The 18,484-nt window shown below is 46.4% G+C and overlaps 1 protein-coding gene across 1 annotated transcript in view; it reads right to left on the minus strand.

Moving 5' to 3' along the window:
• The window catches only part of LOC134571919 (major facilitator superfamily domain-containing protein 1-like), a 100,757-nt gene that overhangs the window by 41,981 nt on the left and 40,292 nt on the right, over positions 1-18,484 (minus strand). Inside the window, exons 2-3 of the mRNA XM_063430609.1 lie at positions 16,691-16,736; positions 6,297-6,397 (exon numbers count right to left, since the gene is read on the minus strand). Of these exons, the coding sequence (XP_063286679.1) occupies positions 6,297-6,397; positions 16,691-16,712 (123 nt within the window). The 5' untranslated portion in view covers positions 16,713-16,736. The remainder of the gene's footprint in view (positions 1-6,296; positions 6,398-16,690; positions 16,737-18,484) is intronic.

The following is an 18,484-nucleotide window of genomic DNA, read 5'->3' on the forward strand; positions in this document are numbered from 1 at the left end:
ACGGGTCATCCCTAGGTGTCCTGACAAGGGGATATCATGAGCAATTCTAAGCAGCTCCTGCCTATACTTTTGCGGTACCACTAGCTGTTTGTTAGTCAGGGTGACAGACCCCCCCACATCTTTTGTCGTGACACGGTATAACAACTCTTTCTCCCAGATGTACCGCTCCCCCTCTAGCCCTGCTTTGTCTGTTTGTGCCCGGTCCCTATATACTTGGAGGGTGGGATCGGTCTGGACTTCGGTCACAAAGGTAGTCGGGGTATCCCAGGGCATGGGGGTCGGTTGGGGGACATGGTCTCTTACCTGAGCCTCAGAGTGTATCGGTGTAGCCGTGGTGCGAGCCTGTTGCCGGGTGGTTACGGGGTGTGCCTCCTGGTAGGGAGCCTGGGGAATAAAAGCGGAAGTCATTTGGCCTAAGTCATTCCCCAGCACAACATCTGCAGGTAAATTCTGCATAAGCCCCACTTCCACAGTCCCCTCTCCCACACCCCAATCCAAGTGTACTTTGGCAGTAGGTAGCCGGTATACTGCTCCCCCGGCCACCCGTACTGCCACTGAGCCGCCAGTGTGGGTTGCGCCTGGTACCAAATGTGGTGCAACCAAAGTTAAAGTGGCTCCCGAATCCCGGAGCCCTTGTACCTCCTTCCCCTCTAGGGTTACTAGCTGCCGATGATGTTGTCGGTTGTCGGTGGCTCGGACCGACATTACTTCGTGGAGCACCCCTAGAGGCTCCTCAATTTGAGCGCTCAGCAATTCTTGGGTGGCGGGTGCTACCTGGTAATGGTGCGCAGCAGCCCTTGGTGCCAAATTTTGTCGCAACTGATTCCAAGCTTGCCGGCTCCGGTTTTGGGTGCACTCCCGAGAAATGTGTCCCCACTGCTTGCAGGTGTGACACTGAATGTTAGCCCGGCCGTTGTATCGGGAGGGGGGTGGTGGAGTATTCAGTGCTGGCCTGTGCAGGGGTACGGTGGGGCCGGTAGGAGTAAAATTATTGGGTGGCCCTGTAATCCGAGGGAGAGTCTTATTCTGTGATCCGTGATGCCTCCTGGCATCAAAATGCTGATCCGCCAACCTAGCGGCTTCGGGTAGGGTGAGTGGTTTACGGTCTCTCACCCATTCTTGTGCTTCTGGGGACAAACCATTAAAAAACTGTTCCAGTAGCATAAGCTGTCGCAACTCCTCCATATTAGTAGCGTTGCTGGCCTGTATCCAGCCTAGTGATGCTTGATCCAGCTTGTGCGCCCACTCTGCGTGAGAATCTTTCTCAGGTTTGCGCAAGCCCCTGAACTTGCGCCGGTATGCCTCTGGGGTAATAGCATACCTCTCCAAGATCGCCCTCTTTACTTTAGGGTAATCTTTGCTGTCCTCTCGAGGTACAGCACGGTAGGCTTCAGCTGCCCTACCCGATAATTTGCCTGCCAGCAGCGGCACCCATACTGCGGGTTCCAAATCGTGCAAATCGCACAGCCGCTCAAAATCCTGTAAGTACCCATCAATTTCGTCCTTTTCTTCACAAAACGCTTTAAATGCGTGATGTGGGACTTTGGGCTTTACCTGTCCATAGGTGGAGGCAGTAATAGATTCTGCCCTAGGCGGTGTCTCAGGAGTGCAGGTCGCCATCAGATAATCCTGTACATCCGATACCATCACGGTCAATATTTCCAACGGTACTGGTTGCGGCAGAAACGCCAACCTGGTTCGTAGCTCTTTCTGGAATGGGGTCTCTTCCATGGCTGGTGGAGGTGTAGCGCTGCGGGCTCTGTCTCCCTCCATCAGTTCAGCGATCAGCACAGCCTTAGATTTGTTGCTGGCTATCTTGCCCCTGGCTTCCAGTAGCTCTTTTAAAGTCTGTCATTTCAGTATGGTATAGTCAATCTCCATACGAATTGCCCTTGCTTTCCTTGTTCGGTAGTTCCAGTTTACACGAACGCTGCTTTTCGGCTGTAAGGTTCGGATCCCGTCGCTTGCCACCAATTGTAACGGAATGCAGTATAATAATGCACGATATCCGTTGGTATCCTCAGGAAATCCACAGTCAGAGTAGAAAGCAAGGCAATATCCCCAATCCTCCCAATAACCGGACGAAACACAGTTTGGGAGTCAACTAACTCAGTTTATTCACAAGCAGCATATTTAAGCAGTTCCCCATGCAAGGGGTTTCCACACAGATAATCCAGGGGATTTCTCCCAACATGCATTGTGACTTTCCCAACAGGCATTGCTGCACGGGAAGGATACTCCCACTAAAATGGACGATTAAGTGGATTATCCTCTCGTGCAGCAGAACCGACAATTGACTTTAAAATACATAATTCACACAATATTCGGTACTTTGGAATAACTGAACGTTCGGTAGATAGCTGGGGTCGGAGCGCACACTTTGTGAGAATACCGCTCTGATCCCAGCTGAATTGACCGAACGCCGCACATAATACATTTAAACATGGAAGTTGGTCTAAAAGTACCGAATAAGTACGGGACACATAATGTACCGAACGCGGAACTCCCGAACGCTCTGGAAGTCCAGCGGTGTTCGGATCATTGAGTAGCCGTTTTCAGTTCCAGGCTCTCGACGACCGAACACCGCTGCAGAGACAAAGGATCCAAGATGGCCGACCGCGGCATGGTCGGTAGTCGAACGACGGCCACCTAGGAGAGCCCTTAATTACTGATTGCAACAATGTTGCAATCGGTTAATTGGTACCACACGACTTGTGAATGTGTGGTCGACCTGGGGAGCCCGTATTCGTACGGCGAACGGCCAGGATAGCCGTGTTTCGTCGTACGAATGCTTGTATGCTGGCAGCGTACGGCTGTCAGCATGCGAACGGCCATAGCACAACACATATACATTTAACGGAACACATTATACATTCAGCCTACGGACAACCTATACTGCATATAGCTCAGAAGTGGCTAGGTTTGCCACAGTTATTTTTCTTTGCTGCTGAGGTAAATAAAGAAAGAGTGCAGCATAATAGGAGCCTCCGTGTCATTAATAAAATCATGACTTTACGTCATGTTAATAGTAAAATCTGTAAATTTTGTGGCAGTTGGTCAGTTAGACACAGCTATTGCTAGGAACTGGAGCTGGCCTGGGATTGGTTGAAGGTCGCAAGCATAAAAAGAGCGGGAAAGTGGAACAGTATAAAAAGCAGAAGTGCAAGTGCAATCCTGTCAGAGTGTATTGAAACACGAACTGCGCGGACGGACCCAGCCCTCTCTTCCTTTCATTTTATTTAACTGCATTGTCGTGGTGTTATGAAGCATTCGGGCAAAAGTCATCCTCAGGGGGGCGGGGCCTGACCGCCGATCGGATCAGACGCACCTCGTCTGAGCTCCCGCGCCAGAACCGGAATATCGGTGCCAACAGCGATTCCGAAACTAGCTACAGCCCTAATTCACGCTTTAAAACACTCACCAGCTGACGGTGAACACGGGGATATCCCTCAAGTTCCCACTCGGTACCAAAGTAACCCGATTGAGGTCTGTGGCCTAGGAAGGCTTGAGCTGGGCTGAGACCGCCGCTCCCCCAGTTCTCCGATCGACGCTCTGCTGCCCCCCTCCCCCCTCTGGACCGGTGGGGGTGATCCCGGTCCCCATCCTGCTAACCTCTCAGATCCTTGGAAGAGCTGAGGCAGGGTCGCAAACCCCAGTGAGGACACCGGAGGTACAATTAAAATGGCGGCTACCACGAGTACTCCAGTGCCGGAAAGAGAGGCAAGCACTATCCACCAACGCTTAGATGCTCTCTTCAATGCGTTCTGGAGAAAGCTGGAGAGCAGACGGAACATACCTGAAGCAAAGGTTGTCCCTTCCACACGGTACCCGAGCCGCATCCCGGCATGTAAGGCAGTTCCCGCCAGGGGCCCAAGGTGCATAAGACGACGGAGGGTGCACTGGCGCAAAAAGAGTGAGACACTTCACCAGCAGGCACTGAAGCTGCGTCCCTCCATGCCCACAAGGACAGAGAAGCGGATAACAAGAGAGGAAGAAGGAAGGCAGCTACAGCCACAGAACCCAGCAATTCCACCTTCAGCAGCGAGCCTGCAAAATCAAGCTATGTGGGACTGTGAAATACCTGTTAAAGGGATAGGCTGATGGCAGTGTATTTTAGTGCAGGAGGGGTATACTATTAACCCAGCTCCCCTTAGCTACCAATCTATGTTTTCTTTTGCTGAACCTGTTATGCCACCAGTGTTCCTCTCCTTCCTCTCCGCGTTTCTCCACTGTTTGACCCTCATACCATTATAACAAAAAATGTGTGCTGTCTATTCAAAAGCCATAACAAGCTCATTATACCTGTTATCATTTTGCCTGCGACAGCTATTGTGGCTGAGTAGGATTACTGTTATTACATGCACAACAAAAATAAAGAATTAAAAAAAAAAAAAAAAAAAATCATCCTCACGGTCAAGTTATCAGACTTCCCAAGTTTCCCGTTAGGTCCGGGAGACTCCCGCATATTTAATATGGCTCCCTGATACCCACACACCATGTGTAATTCCCGAAAATTACACACACAATCTGACATTCAATGTGTGTCAGATTGTGTGTGTTTAATAAACACTTTGATAAAGCCTTTTTGCAGGAGAAGCGTGTTAGTGTTTTTTAAAGCTGTTTTTTTGTCTCCAATAAAGATAGCCCATTTAAGCTATTGGAGCCTCCAAGCCTATCCTTTTATTCTATTTTATTTTATTTTTTTAAATAATATAATTCCTTTCAACTCTCTCCAACACCCCCACTGGAGGACTCGAGGAGTGATATCCTTGGTGGGGATCATACCACCTGCGCCTACATATATTGAGCAATATCCTATTTGCTCTTTACTTGTGAGTATACCTCCATCTTTTACCATTTTGTTTTGTATTATCCAGAGAGCACTATTTTGTGTTTCTATCCTCTTTTTTTATATATCACCAACTTTTTGAATACCGGCCTACTACCAATGGAAGGGAGATATACCCTACTACCACTGGAAACCCCCTTTTGAGGACATCCAAGGACCATCTACATATCCATAGGCAGGGATTGTACCGTCCAGCTGCACATATCTGGAGCTGATTATAGGCTCCAGAAAATTGTAAGTGCAATTCCTTTCCCTTCATTTACTATCACTTAAGTTCTCAACATACTACACTATATCCGTGTCTTTTTCCTTCAGTCCTCCATATCGCTCTGAGCGTGGGAATTCCTTCATAGGCGCTGCTCCCTGATCCTACTATTTACATCCATCGTACCACCAGAAAAGAAGAGACTCAGGTTTTTGGGAAGTTTCAGCAGCCACATACTATAATTACAAGTACTGATATTCCACCTATCTCTCTATTCATGTATCAGTGTGTATCTTTGTGTCAGTGTGTATGTGCCAATGTATGTATTTGTCTGTCAGTGTGTATCTGTGTGTATGTGTCAGTGTGGGTATCTGTGTGTATGTGCCAGTATGGGTATCTGTGTGTCAGCGCGTATCTGTGTGTATGTGCTAGTGTGGGTATCTGTGTGTCAGTGTGTATCTGTGTGTATGTACCAGTGTGGGTATCTGTGTGTATGTGTATATGTGCCAGTGTGGGTATTTGTGTGTATGTGTCAGTGTGTATCCGTGTGTATATGCCAGTGTGTGTATTTGTGTGTATGTGCCAAAGTGTATTTGTGTGTATGTGTCAGTGTGGGCATCTGTGTATGTGCCTGTGTGTATCTGTGTGTCTGTGCCATTGTGCATATTTGTGTGTATGTGCCAGTATGGGCATCTGTGTTTGGATGTTTGTGTGTGTGTATGTGCCAGTGTGTGTTACAGAGTGTTTGCGTATTTGTGTGTATGTGCCAGTGTGGGTATCTGTGTGTGTGTATGTTACAGTGCATGTATCTGTGTGTCAAGTTGTGTATATGTGTCTGTGTGTAAATAGTTGTAATAGGTTGTGTGTTTCTGACTGTGTGTGGAGGCCTGCATGGGGGCGGTATGTGGGAGTGCACATGGGGGCAGGCTGGGGCAGCTACCTCCCTGAAATGAGGTTTTGCAAGTTGGGATGTCTGAGTTGTAGTTGTTCTGGTGACTATAGTGTCCCTTTAGATGTTTAATGGATGGTCCTTGGACAGTTAGTCTATAGCCTGTTCCTATCATACACAATAGATATTATCTATTCTACCTCCATATTTCACGAGTGTTCATTTTTGTATAAACATATCTTTCTAGATTTGGCCACAACCGAAGATTCACATTAATGATATGTATAAGTAAACATTTTGTTTACACAATATTAAGCGGTCAGTGCTGTCTTGTTGACTCACTAGACACTCACCCCCTGAAATTGATCCTGAAGCACACTCGGGATATCAAAACAGAAATAAGAGCCAAACGTGAGCAGGCAGTTGAAGAAAAGAACAAGAAAACGGTAATATGCTGAAGAAACAAGAAGAAACATATGTTAATACATGCATGGCCAAAAATGTACACCATTTAAAGGGCTCTGGATTCTGTAATTCCAAATACCATGACCACTTGGTGCCAGGGGTCTGTTTGTTCAGCATTTCGCTATGAAACGCTGCACATAACGAGTCTAACCGCTCTGGTGCTGCAGGTGTAACTTCACCTTCGACCTTGTCATTAGTCAGCCTTGAACAGGAATTTCAGGTGGCTAATGTAAATCCCGTACAAATTTTGTGGCTGACACCAGCTCACACAACATGCTGGCAGAAGACATCCAATTGTGGAACCCCCTTTCCCCCCATCCCCGAGCAATCCACGTACATTTCTCATTATGCTTACCCAGATTTTGATTGGGTGAGCATTGTGGGTAACGTACCCAAGTAACGTCAGTATTATCATGGCGAGCCACTGCTGTAACTTCTTAGTTGGCCATGTCATAAACACATGAAAGAAATGCTTTTGGAAGATATTGGGTAAATTATTTATTGCTCCGAGCAATGTCCAGTAGTGTAGGATTCGGTAAAGGTGACTCACTTTTGAAGTAGTTGCAGAATAAGAAAAGGTAAGGCTGAGGTAGCTGAAACCCTGAGATATGACCATTATATTTGGTGTGTAACTGTTGTGTTTTTTTTGGTCAATCTCATTATTTGTTGAGCGATAAGAATATATGACATACAGAGAAATGGAACAGTAAGTACATGTGTGCACATATGGTAAAACATGCTGTTGAAAGCTGGAATATAGCTCTTTAAAAACAAATTTAAAAAAGAAGTAAGACCAAGTGGATTAACCACACCAGACCTGCTGACCCTAGGACTTTAAGTTGGACTAACACTCCAACATGATTGATGAAACCTCGTTGATATGTTTTATTGTTATACTTGTTATACTTTTATCTTAATTCTAATATCGCTGTATGCAACTCTTGTCACCAACTACAGCACATACTCATAGCTGGAGAGGACACCCCGACAAACCCGCTTAAACCGGGATACTCACATAAGACCCAATCAAACCACATGCACACGTACGGCAGACCTCACATTTCATACCGTCCAGGCACCTACTCACAGATTACATAATGGACAAATCCTCCCCCCTAACCCCCTTTCCCAACTCACATGGACGCACAGACCACACAATCATCCACAGAGGGAAGGGACATGCACCCAAGCCACGGGTATACCGACCACCAATACCGCTTACAGGATATGCAACCCGGTGGCAACCCCTCTCACACGTCACCCCGTCAGGCTTCCGCTACAAAAATAAAAAATACCTCTACTCACCGACACTCTATCAGGCAACACAAATACGGTCGCAATTTTCCTATAATGTATACTCTAATGCCTCAAAGGTCTGTTTAAAAGATACCTCATCAAAATGTATATACAAATACAAAAAGAGAAGTCCTGCGCTCACTCCCATTACTGCTGGGCCGGCAGCAAGGACTACAATACACATCAGCCCCAATATATAGTAAAAACCAAAGAAAAGGAAAAAAGTTACCTGCGCTCTCTCCTTAATCCCTATGTATATTTAGACAAATGGAGGTCCTTTAGTTGCTCCAATGGCCATTGGAGGGAATGCCCGCCTGCCAACGTCAAGGCAGACCCCCCTAAGCGGGTCCTAACACTGACCCTTCAGCCTGCTTCCATTGAAAAATGCCCCTCTCTGTCTCATTAGAGATATCTTTGCCAGAAGCTCATGGAAGCAGGCTGAAGGGTCAGTGTTAAGACCCGCTTAGGGGTGTCTGCCTTGACGTTGGCAGGCGGGCATTCCCTCCAATGGCCATTGGAGCAACTAAATGACCTCCATTTGTCTAAATATACATAGGGATTAAGGAGAGAGCGCAGGTAACTTTTTTATTTTTTTTTTTATTTTTTTTGGTCAATCTTTCTTTTATTGAGGTATAAAATTTACGGGTACAGAATAGAAATGGGAGACAATAAAAAGTCATACAAGATGGGGTATCACAGTTCACTATACCTTATCTCCGAAGGTTGTCGGCCTCTTTTTTTTTTTTTTATTTAAGTAAAGTGTATTAAAAGCGTTGTTTAGCGTTAAGTGCCTGCGTGCTTAGTGTCGGGGTACGTCTTGTAGTAGGAATTAAGGCACCTCAAAATGTGAGTGTGTTGAGCGTGGGACCTTAGTTAGATGAGCTCAAATAGGTGTGCGTGTCGTAGCTGGGTGTGGTTGACTAGGTTGCTAGCGGAGAGTGCAGCAGGTAATGTGCGGTGTGTTTCAAGCTGTGTTACGCACTCTGGGTGTAATGGGGGGGTGACAGTGGCTTAATACGTATTATTATTCAAAGGCTTACGGAGCCAAAAAAGATAACAAAGAAACGATAAAAAACACAACAATGTATGGTGAAAGAAAAGAGAGAATAAAAACATAAACCAACAGCAACAGCATTGGGAATTACACACGTGGAACGGGTCAGGTATGTCTCTTGTTATGTGCAACAGGTAGAGGGTGTGTGGGCCCAGCCGTGCTGCTGCTTCAAGTTGGTAGGGCTGTGGTTTTCTGAGCCTCTCTTCTCGGCACGAAAGGGGTAATCTCCGCCACAGTCCATGTTGGACGGTTCTGTTGCTGTGATGTTAACGCTGGAAGGCCGAGTGCCTGCAGGAAGGAAGGTATATCAGATGCGTGGGATAGCTTGTATGTTGCGCCCTCCTTCTCTGCCTGTAGTCGGTGAGGGCCCCATTTGTAGGGGATAGCTTGGTCTCGGAGTAGCTGGGTGACTGGGCGGAAGGACTTCCTCCACATCATGGTGTGCCTGGAGAAGTCTTTATAGAATGCCAGTTGTACCCCTTCAAACTCCACCGTGGGGGAGCCCCTCATAGCCCCCATTATCTTGCCCCTATCAGAGTCCCGTACAAATTTAATCAGTACGTCACCGGCTCCTTCGTGTGGTGTTGAGGCCGCCCTGGTGAGTCTGAAACAGGAATCTATTGTGATCGACTTTGCTTGTCGTGGTGTAAGCAATGTGGCAATAAGCCGTCGGCAAAAGTGCGGCAATTCCGTGCTGGTGAGTGTCTCTGGCACTCCACGGACCCGCAGGTTTCTCGCTTTGTACCGGTCCTCCATTCCAGCCAGTTGGGCTTGTTGGTCCGCAGACTGCTTGCGGAGTAAGCTCAGCGCCGCGTCCGTGGCACTTTGCGCTAGCTTAGTGTCCCCCAGGCCCACCTCCACGTTTGCCACTTTATTAGTGAGTGTGGCTACGTCTGCCCTTACCAGCGCCATGTCCGCTTGGAACATGGCCTGAATGTCCTTCACCAAAGCTTTGATATCAGCCTTTGTGGCTGGAGCAGCGTCCCCCATGTCCACAGGTCTCTGTGGCAGTTGTGGCGCGCGGGTCAGCGGTGCAGGCTCTGCAAAGTAGCTATCCTCGTCCGAGGATTGTGAGGTATAGATCTCGGGCGCCATCTTGGAATCTGCAGGCCGCGACGCAGCTCGGAGAAAAGCCCCTATATCTCCGGATCCCGTGCTCGGATCCGCTCTCAGCTTCTTGCTCTTCTTCCCCATATTGTCGGTAAGCTGTGAGCCGGTTTAGAGGTCCGGTGGGTGCGGGGATTTTGGCTCCGGGCGGGTTAATAGAGTGTGCCGCACGGAGCTGTCTAAGAATGCGGCCAGTTAGCACGGGTGCTGGCTCCGCCCCCCCCAGGTAACTTTTTTCTTTTCTTTCATCAAAATGTATGCTTCATGAACAAATATTGTTACCCTATGTGAGTCGAGAAAAATAAAGAATTAAAAAAAAAAAAAGAAGTAAGACAATTAACGCTCAACATGTCATCATATTGAAAACAGTTACAAGTGATTTCAATGAGATAGCTCATGTTAGTCAAGCATGATTTTCCGACTTAAAAAATTTTAGTTTTATCAGGAGTTCATGTCTCAATTGCATTTCTGATGTCTTTCACATGCCTTAACTCCTTTTTCCTTTCTGTAATGATTTGCACATTGGAGCATTGGAGGAATGTAGCGGATTATGGTAGTCGGAACCCGAGGTGTGAGTGCTTTGCAGAATGCCAGATTCCATGTTGGACACAGACAGGCCTTAAGGCCGTCAGCTGGGCAGGTGCTTCCACAGTTGCTATTATTCTATGCACAGTTCCATTGTCATCCACCTATATTCCACTCCGGCTGATTGCAGTTGGCTTGTAACAAAATTGAGAGATCATTGCCACTGCACAGTGTACCTAGATAGTGAGGCAGGAGCCTTCAAATTAAAAAGGCATCTTTCCTTGTAGTTCTGTCTAGAGAGATCTCTTATCTTGTGAGAGTGAGTATCGGATTACGTTTCTCGCTGCAGAGATTGGCGCCCTGACTGACTGGAATATCCAATCTAGAGTGATAGAGAGAGCCTTTTGGTTTGAGCTGGGGGCATGAAAGAAGCCACTGGGCTCCTCCTCACGTAATGTGGTAACTCCTCCATGAAGACTGTGTCTGATATGCATCTAATTTTGAAGTTGTTGTGCCTTGTTCTGTCATCTAATGCAGACAGGAGATATGTGGTTTGAACACTTTGTATTGAGTTCCTCATGGTAGACATATCCAAAAATCAATAATGTCCTCCTCTGATGCTCGCACCCGGTCTGTGAATGCGTGAACTTCTGCTTTGATCACATCCATGTCATCTCTCAGCAACTTCAGATCTCTTTTAATAGGTTCTGGATATCTCACTGGGTAACCAGTGCCAATCCATCAGAGGTATCAGGTGATGTCAGCTCCAAACTCAGATGTAAGGGCTGCGGGGGCGGGCCACCCTGTGAGATGCTCTGTTGCTCCACTGAGGCTTCTCTAGTGCCTCCATCTTAGGGTTGGCCTGCTGGTGAGTCTCTCAACTTAGTCGGTGTGCCTGGTGGTGGTCTAACATTACTTACCTGGTCCTCATGCTGGCCGGGGTCCTCCGCTCGAGCCGCACATGGCTCAATTACATCTGCATTCAAGCGAGCCACGTGCGTCTTGAACACTCCTGTCGCCAAGTAGGCCACGCGCCAGCTATCATGATTGGTTGGTTGACCTGAATAGTATAGTAAAGAACACTGCTTGCGTCATGACCACGTTCTTAGAGGGGAACTGGGAGCCAAACGTCACTTCCAGCTCCTATTGGTCTATGTCATTCTGATGCCCCCATTCACACATGTTTTGGGGTTCCAGGCATGACATGAACCAATCAAATGTAACATAAAGTTTTTTTTTTTTTTTTTTTTTAATTCTTTATTTTGGGCGTGCACAGATTAAACAAATAGCCGGTATGCGCCACAACAGCGACATCCAGTAGAATAAACAAACATTGGTAGTACATGTCATGGCATTCGGTACACTGGCACATTTTTATAATATTACAGTAGTTTAGGTTTACGTTTAGTTGCAAAATGTTGGCATAATGCACATGTCATGGAGAAATAGTTAGAGGAGAGACAAAGTAGAAAAACATGGCTTGTGCAGAGAATGTACTTATAAGAGAGTTCTAATTACTGACTTGATAGTGTTACATCTCACTTGTATGTTTATGCAGTGATGAAATGGTTGCTTGTTACGCTATCTTTAAGATTCGGGTAGCTTAGAGACATAGAGCAAACCATAAAAGCAGCGCTGTCGTTAAGGTTCTAAATTAGCGATTAAAAGAGAGGTACTTAGCTATACATATTCATAGACATAGTGGGAGATGATGTAGTTAACATGCTCTGTTGGTGCTTAAGGTATAGTGTAACATGCTAGGAGAGTACAGTGCAATTAATTACTAACTGAGAGAAGACAAGCAGATAATGGTAGTTTAACGCTCTGAATGCCTATCAATTGTACTTGTGGTTTTGACCGTGCTTTCAGACATGCTAGAAGAAGTATCACCCATCCGGGGGACTTAAAGTGCCCACAACAACAGGAGACTAATAGGTGCTTATGGCTTATCAACAAAATAAAATAACAGAAACTGAACTAAAGCATTGCTCCTATAGGCTTGGATGTGTGCGACAGCAGGTTTGCAGGAGGCAACCGATGCCCTCCATAATTATAGCACAGTCCTGTTTCGGTGTTTCCATCAACAAGCAGAATAGTCCCATCATTTACCCGAGGGGTTTCCAGATGATGCAGGGCAGGAGGCTTGGTAGAGGCTGCGGTGCCATTTGCGGTTTCATTACCGAATTCAGGATGAGGAGTTTAAGATGGGTCATGCCCTGTAGTAGGCGTCTCGGTCTTCGCAGGGCCGCAGCTGATGTTGCTTGAGGGATCCCGGTTGGTAAGTGCTGGGCTTGTTCCCATGAAGTTGTAGCAGTCAGACTCAGGCATGTCAGGTTTCTTTAAAAGGCTGCTGGGACCTTGTTGAGCCCAGTGGCTCAGTGGCATAAACCTCTTGCTCCCTGCTGTCGGCCATGCGTGTGGCAGCCGCCATTTTAGGTAAGGCTTCATTGCCGTTTAGGAGTTATCCAGCAACCCACAGGTGGGCAGTAGGAAAGGTGGATCCCCCATGGGACGGCACTGGCAGCGGTCTTCGAGGTGCTGCCCTGTCATCCCCCTGCCTCTGTTGGTGCTCATTTATGAGGATGTGCGGTGCGGCGGGCTGTTGCTGGCACTGTGAGTTGATGCTGTTACTCGTGGCCGTCGCCATCTTGGCTTCAGGCTTTGGGCCTTCGCAGCGGTCAGGCAAGTTCCAGCTTTGACCGTGGCGTGAGGGCCGGGATCACCCCCCCGGCCCAGAAGGGGGGGGACCGGGGCTGGGTCCGCACAGAGGAGGTTTTCGGGCTCCGTCGGGCGGGATAGTGGAGCGGCGGCCGTCAACTCCACTCACCGCCAGGAAAGGTCCCGCCTGGTGCAACAGAGATCTCCCCTCCGGGGGACTGAAACTCTTGGAGCCAGCCTCTCCCCGGTTCGGGCAGCCCTTACCCATCGGTGGTTGCAGGTTTGGGTGGTATGAGTGGTCAGACTCTTTATTTCCATGCATCATTTGCAGGAGCCGATGGTCCCTGCGACCGCTCTGCTCGGCGGTCCGGCCCCGCCCCCCCGTAACATAAAGATTTTTAAACTTTCCTGGAGCTATCTGCAGTGCCCTATTTTGGTTTCTGTTCCCAGTACCCTTTATTACGTTTCTTGATTCCTTGAGTATATTCTGGTATCGACTGTGGTTTGTTACTGACCCTGTGTTTATCTTTAAACCTTTTTTGTGTTGTGTGACAAACTCCCCCTTTTCTGTGAGTTTTCCACGAGTTTTTGGAGGGGCCTGTTTGCTTTCTTCCTACCCTGTGACTATGGGCCCTCTAATATACCTTGCCCAATACACTTTAAAAGGCTCCATTCATGTAATGTAAGTACTTTTGTACTCCACAAAGAGAGACCGACCGCTGGCCCTAATTCCCTGGAACTGTTTTGGGCATGAAGCCATGCTTGCAGCCGGTCAAGAAGAGACTTCCATGAAACTTTTTAACCCCTGCTCGGATCTTTTGGATATGTTGTTCACCCAGATCAGGGCTATCCGGGGATGTATGGCGTATGTTATGTTTTGAGGTACTTTCTGAACTTTGTTAAAATGTGTTTTTTCTGCCTGGAGATAATTGAGTTACTTACAGGACTTTATTCAATTATCTCCCAAGCAGAGGGGAGGGATTGTGTGTGTGCTGTACATGGGCGTGTCACAGACTGTATGTTTGTTCTGATTGGTTTGTGTCCTTTGTGTTCCTGTGCCCTATCAGGTCCAGGGGGTGTTCCTCTGGCCTGAAGAATTGTATAAAAGCCAACCTGAACCATTAAAGATCAGATCATCTTGCACCTTCATGAAGTCTTGGCTCATGTTTAGGGGATTGGAGAACTACACTCTGGGGATTGCTATAATCACTATACTCCCCTGAGTATAATCACTAAGCTCTTGTAACAGCTGTTCCTGCTACGCTCTCGGCACTAGGAGAGGTTCACCTACTGGAAGCTGGAGCCTGGTCGTAGGTCCAGAGTGGGTGGAGAAGCGGCTACCCCCACTTCATCAAAGGAAGAGGGGTACCACGTCACCTAACCTACTATATAGAGGGCGGTCGCCTAGACTGTACTCTCCAATGGGGGTAACCCTCAACAACTTAGCACAAAGAACAATAAAATTCCCTCTTTGGTCCTCTGAAGCAGACGGACCACGCTGGGAGAGAGCACAGAAAAAAATGGAAAAGAAAATTATAAATGACAAAAATAATATAGTCCTAACTTTATTATATCAAGAGTTAGAACAGTGAACTAGATACCTTGTACATAAACCAATTCTACTCCTAGTACCAAACTTTTGCTTTATTATGCACTTTTACTCTTACACTTGGGTAGCACTATGAACACTTTACAGTTTATTAGTTTTTTCTATATAGGGTTTGTTGGTTCAGGTAGGCACTAGCTGTGTGCGGTGCCCAGGTAACAAGGGACAGAACTAAGTATAGACATTACATTAAGGTATTTTGTTTTAGACCTTTTGACGTTGGAGAGGTTATAACTATGTGCCTTTTGTAGGTCTATGTCTTATTCCCAATAGCTTGGTATACGGCGTGTCCATCTGCAGCCCCTGACCTGGACCTTTCTCTGCCCAGGAGTAGAATTGGATTATGTATTAGATTACTAGTTCACTGTTTTTTTTAAGTTCATTCTTCCCTAGAGCTATAACTGTCATACCTTTTGGTTTTTCCCCCATTTTTACTCTTGATATAATAAAGTTAGGATTATATTATTTTTCTCATTTATAATTTCCTTTTTCCGTTTTTCTGTGCTCTCTCCCAGCATGGTCTGTCTGCTTCAGAGGACCAAACTGTGAGTTTGCTTGTTCTTTGGACACTGATTCATATTCCTGGTCAAATTAAATAGTGCTAGTGCTAAATAAGCAAACGTATATGATATTAATCTGTTGTAAGAGCATTGTGAATATATTTAATGCAATAAATGTAATAAACGTAATTTTAAAAATGCAGTGTCAAAACTAAACAATTAAAGTGATAGTGCTTTGCTGTGGATGAACACAATATTGTGGTGGAACTGAATACTAATATTTGTTCACTTTACTTGTTTAGTTTCGACCATGTATTTTTAAATTCCGTTTATCATATTTATTGGATATTATATATTTACAATGCTCTTTCAACAGATGGACCGAGGCAATCAGGGGCCCAGCTAAACTGCAATACTCTGGCTGAGGGCATCAGAGATCCCAGCCAGAAGTTGTGGCGCCATTCACCCATAGGTTGTGGAAACCCTGCAACCTGTCACATTTTAAGTGAGCTCCCCTACCTTCTGAGTGAGACCTGGCAGCAGTACTGCTGTTCTTCCCAGGTCTCCTCCATGCTCTTCCTGTGCGGAGCTCTGTGTGAAGGGAAGAGGTGGAGTCTGTGAATGGGAAGTGACAAAACTTCCTGCCCTCTCTTCTCCTCTCCTGCAGAGTGCTCCTGGCTCTAACTCTTCCTGCACCCACCCCAACCCCAATACTCCCTGCTCCCAAGTTAGCCCTGTATGCCTCACTACACATACTACAGCCCCATTCCTCCCTGCATACCAAAGTGATAAATACATGTGAGTGTTCTGACATGTAAATCTTGAGCATTGCAGGTAACCAATCAGGTAGGGCTCAAGCTTTACCTGTCAGAGAACTCTGATTGAATTGTCTGTAATCTAATGTCATTTGTATAATTCTCTAGCAGATATTGAGTTAGACTGTCCGTTCTAATGAAAGATTTAAATCGGCACTGTAACACACCACCAGCAAAAAGTTATTACGTATTTTGTAAAGTGAGAAACTTTATGAAATACTCATTTTGATTGAGTTGGAATTTCACTGAAATTCCAAAAGCCAGACAAATTAGGTAGAACATTGTCTTGGTAATTCTCCTCCGCCTGATTTTCTTGGCTTTAGGCTGCAGTCTAAGTGTCAATCCTAACAGGGAATTGTCTCTATCTATGGAGGATCTACCGGGATTCTCCATAGACCTCAATGCTGTACAGCAGTGGCTTTGTTTCCTGGTGCTGAAGCACCAGAAGCTAAAGAGAACCCACGAGATCATAATGACCGTGCCCATGATGGTCAGGTGTAGGTAAGTAACTTCCACCTTGAGCTACGAATGAACTATCACCGTCGGGGTCTCTGCAAATTTGGCAAACTGCCCAGACGGAGACAGTGCCGCTTTAACTCCCAAAAGAATGCTGGGTCACAAGCTTCCGGAGACATTTAAATGAAAGCCCATAACTGTTTCTACCACGTGATGATAAAAATAAATAAATACCAAAAAGCTAGAAATACAAAAACATACCTACCCCTTTCAGCTGCGACTGCCATTGTTCCTTCTCTGTGTATGTGTGTCTGCAAAGATACATAAATTATGTTATATTACAGCAAATCAGTTCCATGAACACATAATGGTTTCATTGTCACAGTGCCAGGAATGCAATCACTGAGTCAGTCACACAGTGCCAGGAATGCAATCATTGAGTCAGTCACACAGTGCCAGGAATACAATTACTGAGTCAGTCACACAGTGCCAGGAATACAATCATTGAGTCAGTCACACAGTGCCAGGAATACAATCATTGAGTCAGTCACACAGTACCAGGAATACAATCACTGAGTCAGTCTCACCGTGCCAGGAATGCAATCACTGAGTCAGTCACACAGTGCCAGGAATACAATCATTGAGTCAGTCACACAGTGCCAGGAATACAATCATTGAGTCAGTCGCACTGAGCCAGGAATACAATCACTGAGTCAGTCACACAGTGCCAGGAATACAATCATTGAGTCAGTCACACAGTGCCAGGAATACAATCACTGAGTCAGTCTCACCGTGCCAGGAATGCAATCACTGAGTCAGTCACACAGTGCGAGGAATACAATCATTGAGTCAGTCACACAGTGCCAGGAATACAATCATTGAGTCAGTCGCACTGAGCCAGGAATACAATCACTGAGTCAGTCACACAGTGCCAGGAATACAATAATTGAGTCAGTCACACAGTGCCAGGAATACAATAATTGAGTCAGTCACACAGTGCCAGGAATACAATCATTGAGTCAGTCACACAGTGCCAGGAATGCAATCACTGAGTCAGTCACACAGTGCCAGGAATACAATCACTGAGTCAGTCACACAGTGCCAGGAATACAATCACTGAGTCAGTCACACAGTGCCAGGAATACAATCATTGAATCAGTCACACAGTGCCAGGAATACAATCACTGAGTCAGTCACACAGTACCAGGAATACAATCACTGAGTCAGTCACACAGTGCCAGGAATACAATCATTGAATCAGTCACACAGTGCCAGGAATACAATCACTGAGTCAGTCACACAGTACCAGGAATACAATCACTGAGTCAGTCACACAGTGCCAGGAATACAATCATTGAGTCAGTCACACAGTGCCAGGAATACAATCATTGAGTCAGTCACAGAGTGCCAGGAATACAATCACTGAGTCAGTCACACAGTGCCAGGAATACAATCATTGAGTCAGTCACACAGTGCCAGAGATACAATCACTGAGTCAGTCACAAAGTGCCAGGAATACAATCACTGAGTCAGTCACACAGTGCCAGGAATACAATCACTGAGTCAGTCACACAGTGCCAGGAATACAATCACTGAGTCAGTCACACAGTGCCAGGAATACAATAGTTGAGTCAGTCACACAGTGCCAGGAATACAATAATTGAGTCAGTCACACAGTGTCAGGGATACAATCATTGAATCAGTCACACAGTGCCAGGAATACAATAATTGAATCAGTCACACAGTGCCAGGAATACAATCACTGAGTCAGTCACACAGTGCCGGGAATACAATCATTGAATCAGTCACACAGTGCCAGGAATACAATCATTAAGTCAATCACACAGTGCCAGGAATACAATCATTGAGTCAGTCACACAGTGCCAGGAATACAATCATTGAGTCAGCCACACAGTGCCAGGAATACAATCACTGAGTCAGCCACACAGTGCCAGGAATACAATCACTGAGTCAGTCACACAGTGCCAGGAATACAATCATTGAGTCACTCACACAGTGCCAGGAATACAATCACTGAGTCAGTCACACAGTGCCAGGA

The sequence above is a fragment of the Pelobates fuscus genome, chromosome 8 (assembly GCF_036172605.1).
Source record: "Pelobates fuscus isolate aPelFus1 chromosome 8, aPelFus1.pri, whole genome shotgun sequence".
In the NCBI taxonomy this organism is placed as follows: domain Eukaryota; kingdom Metazoa; phylum Chordata; class Amphibia; order Anura; family Pelobatidae; genus Pelobates; species Pelobates fuscus.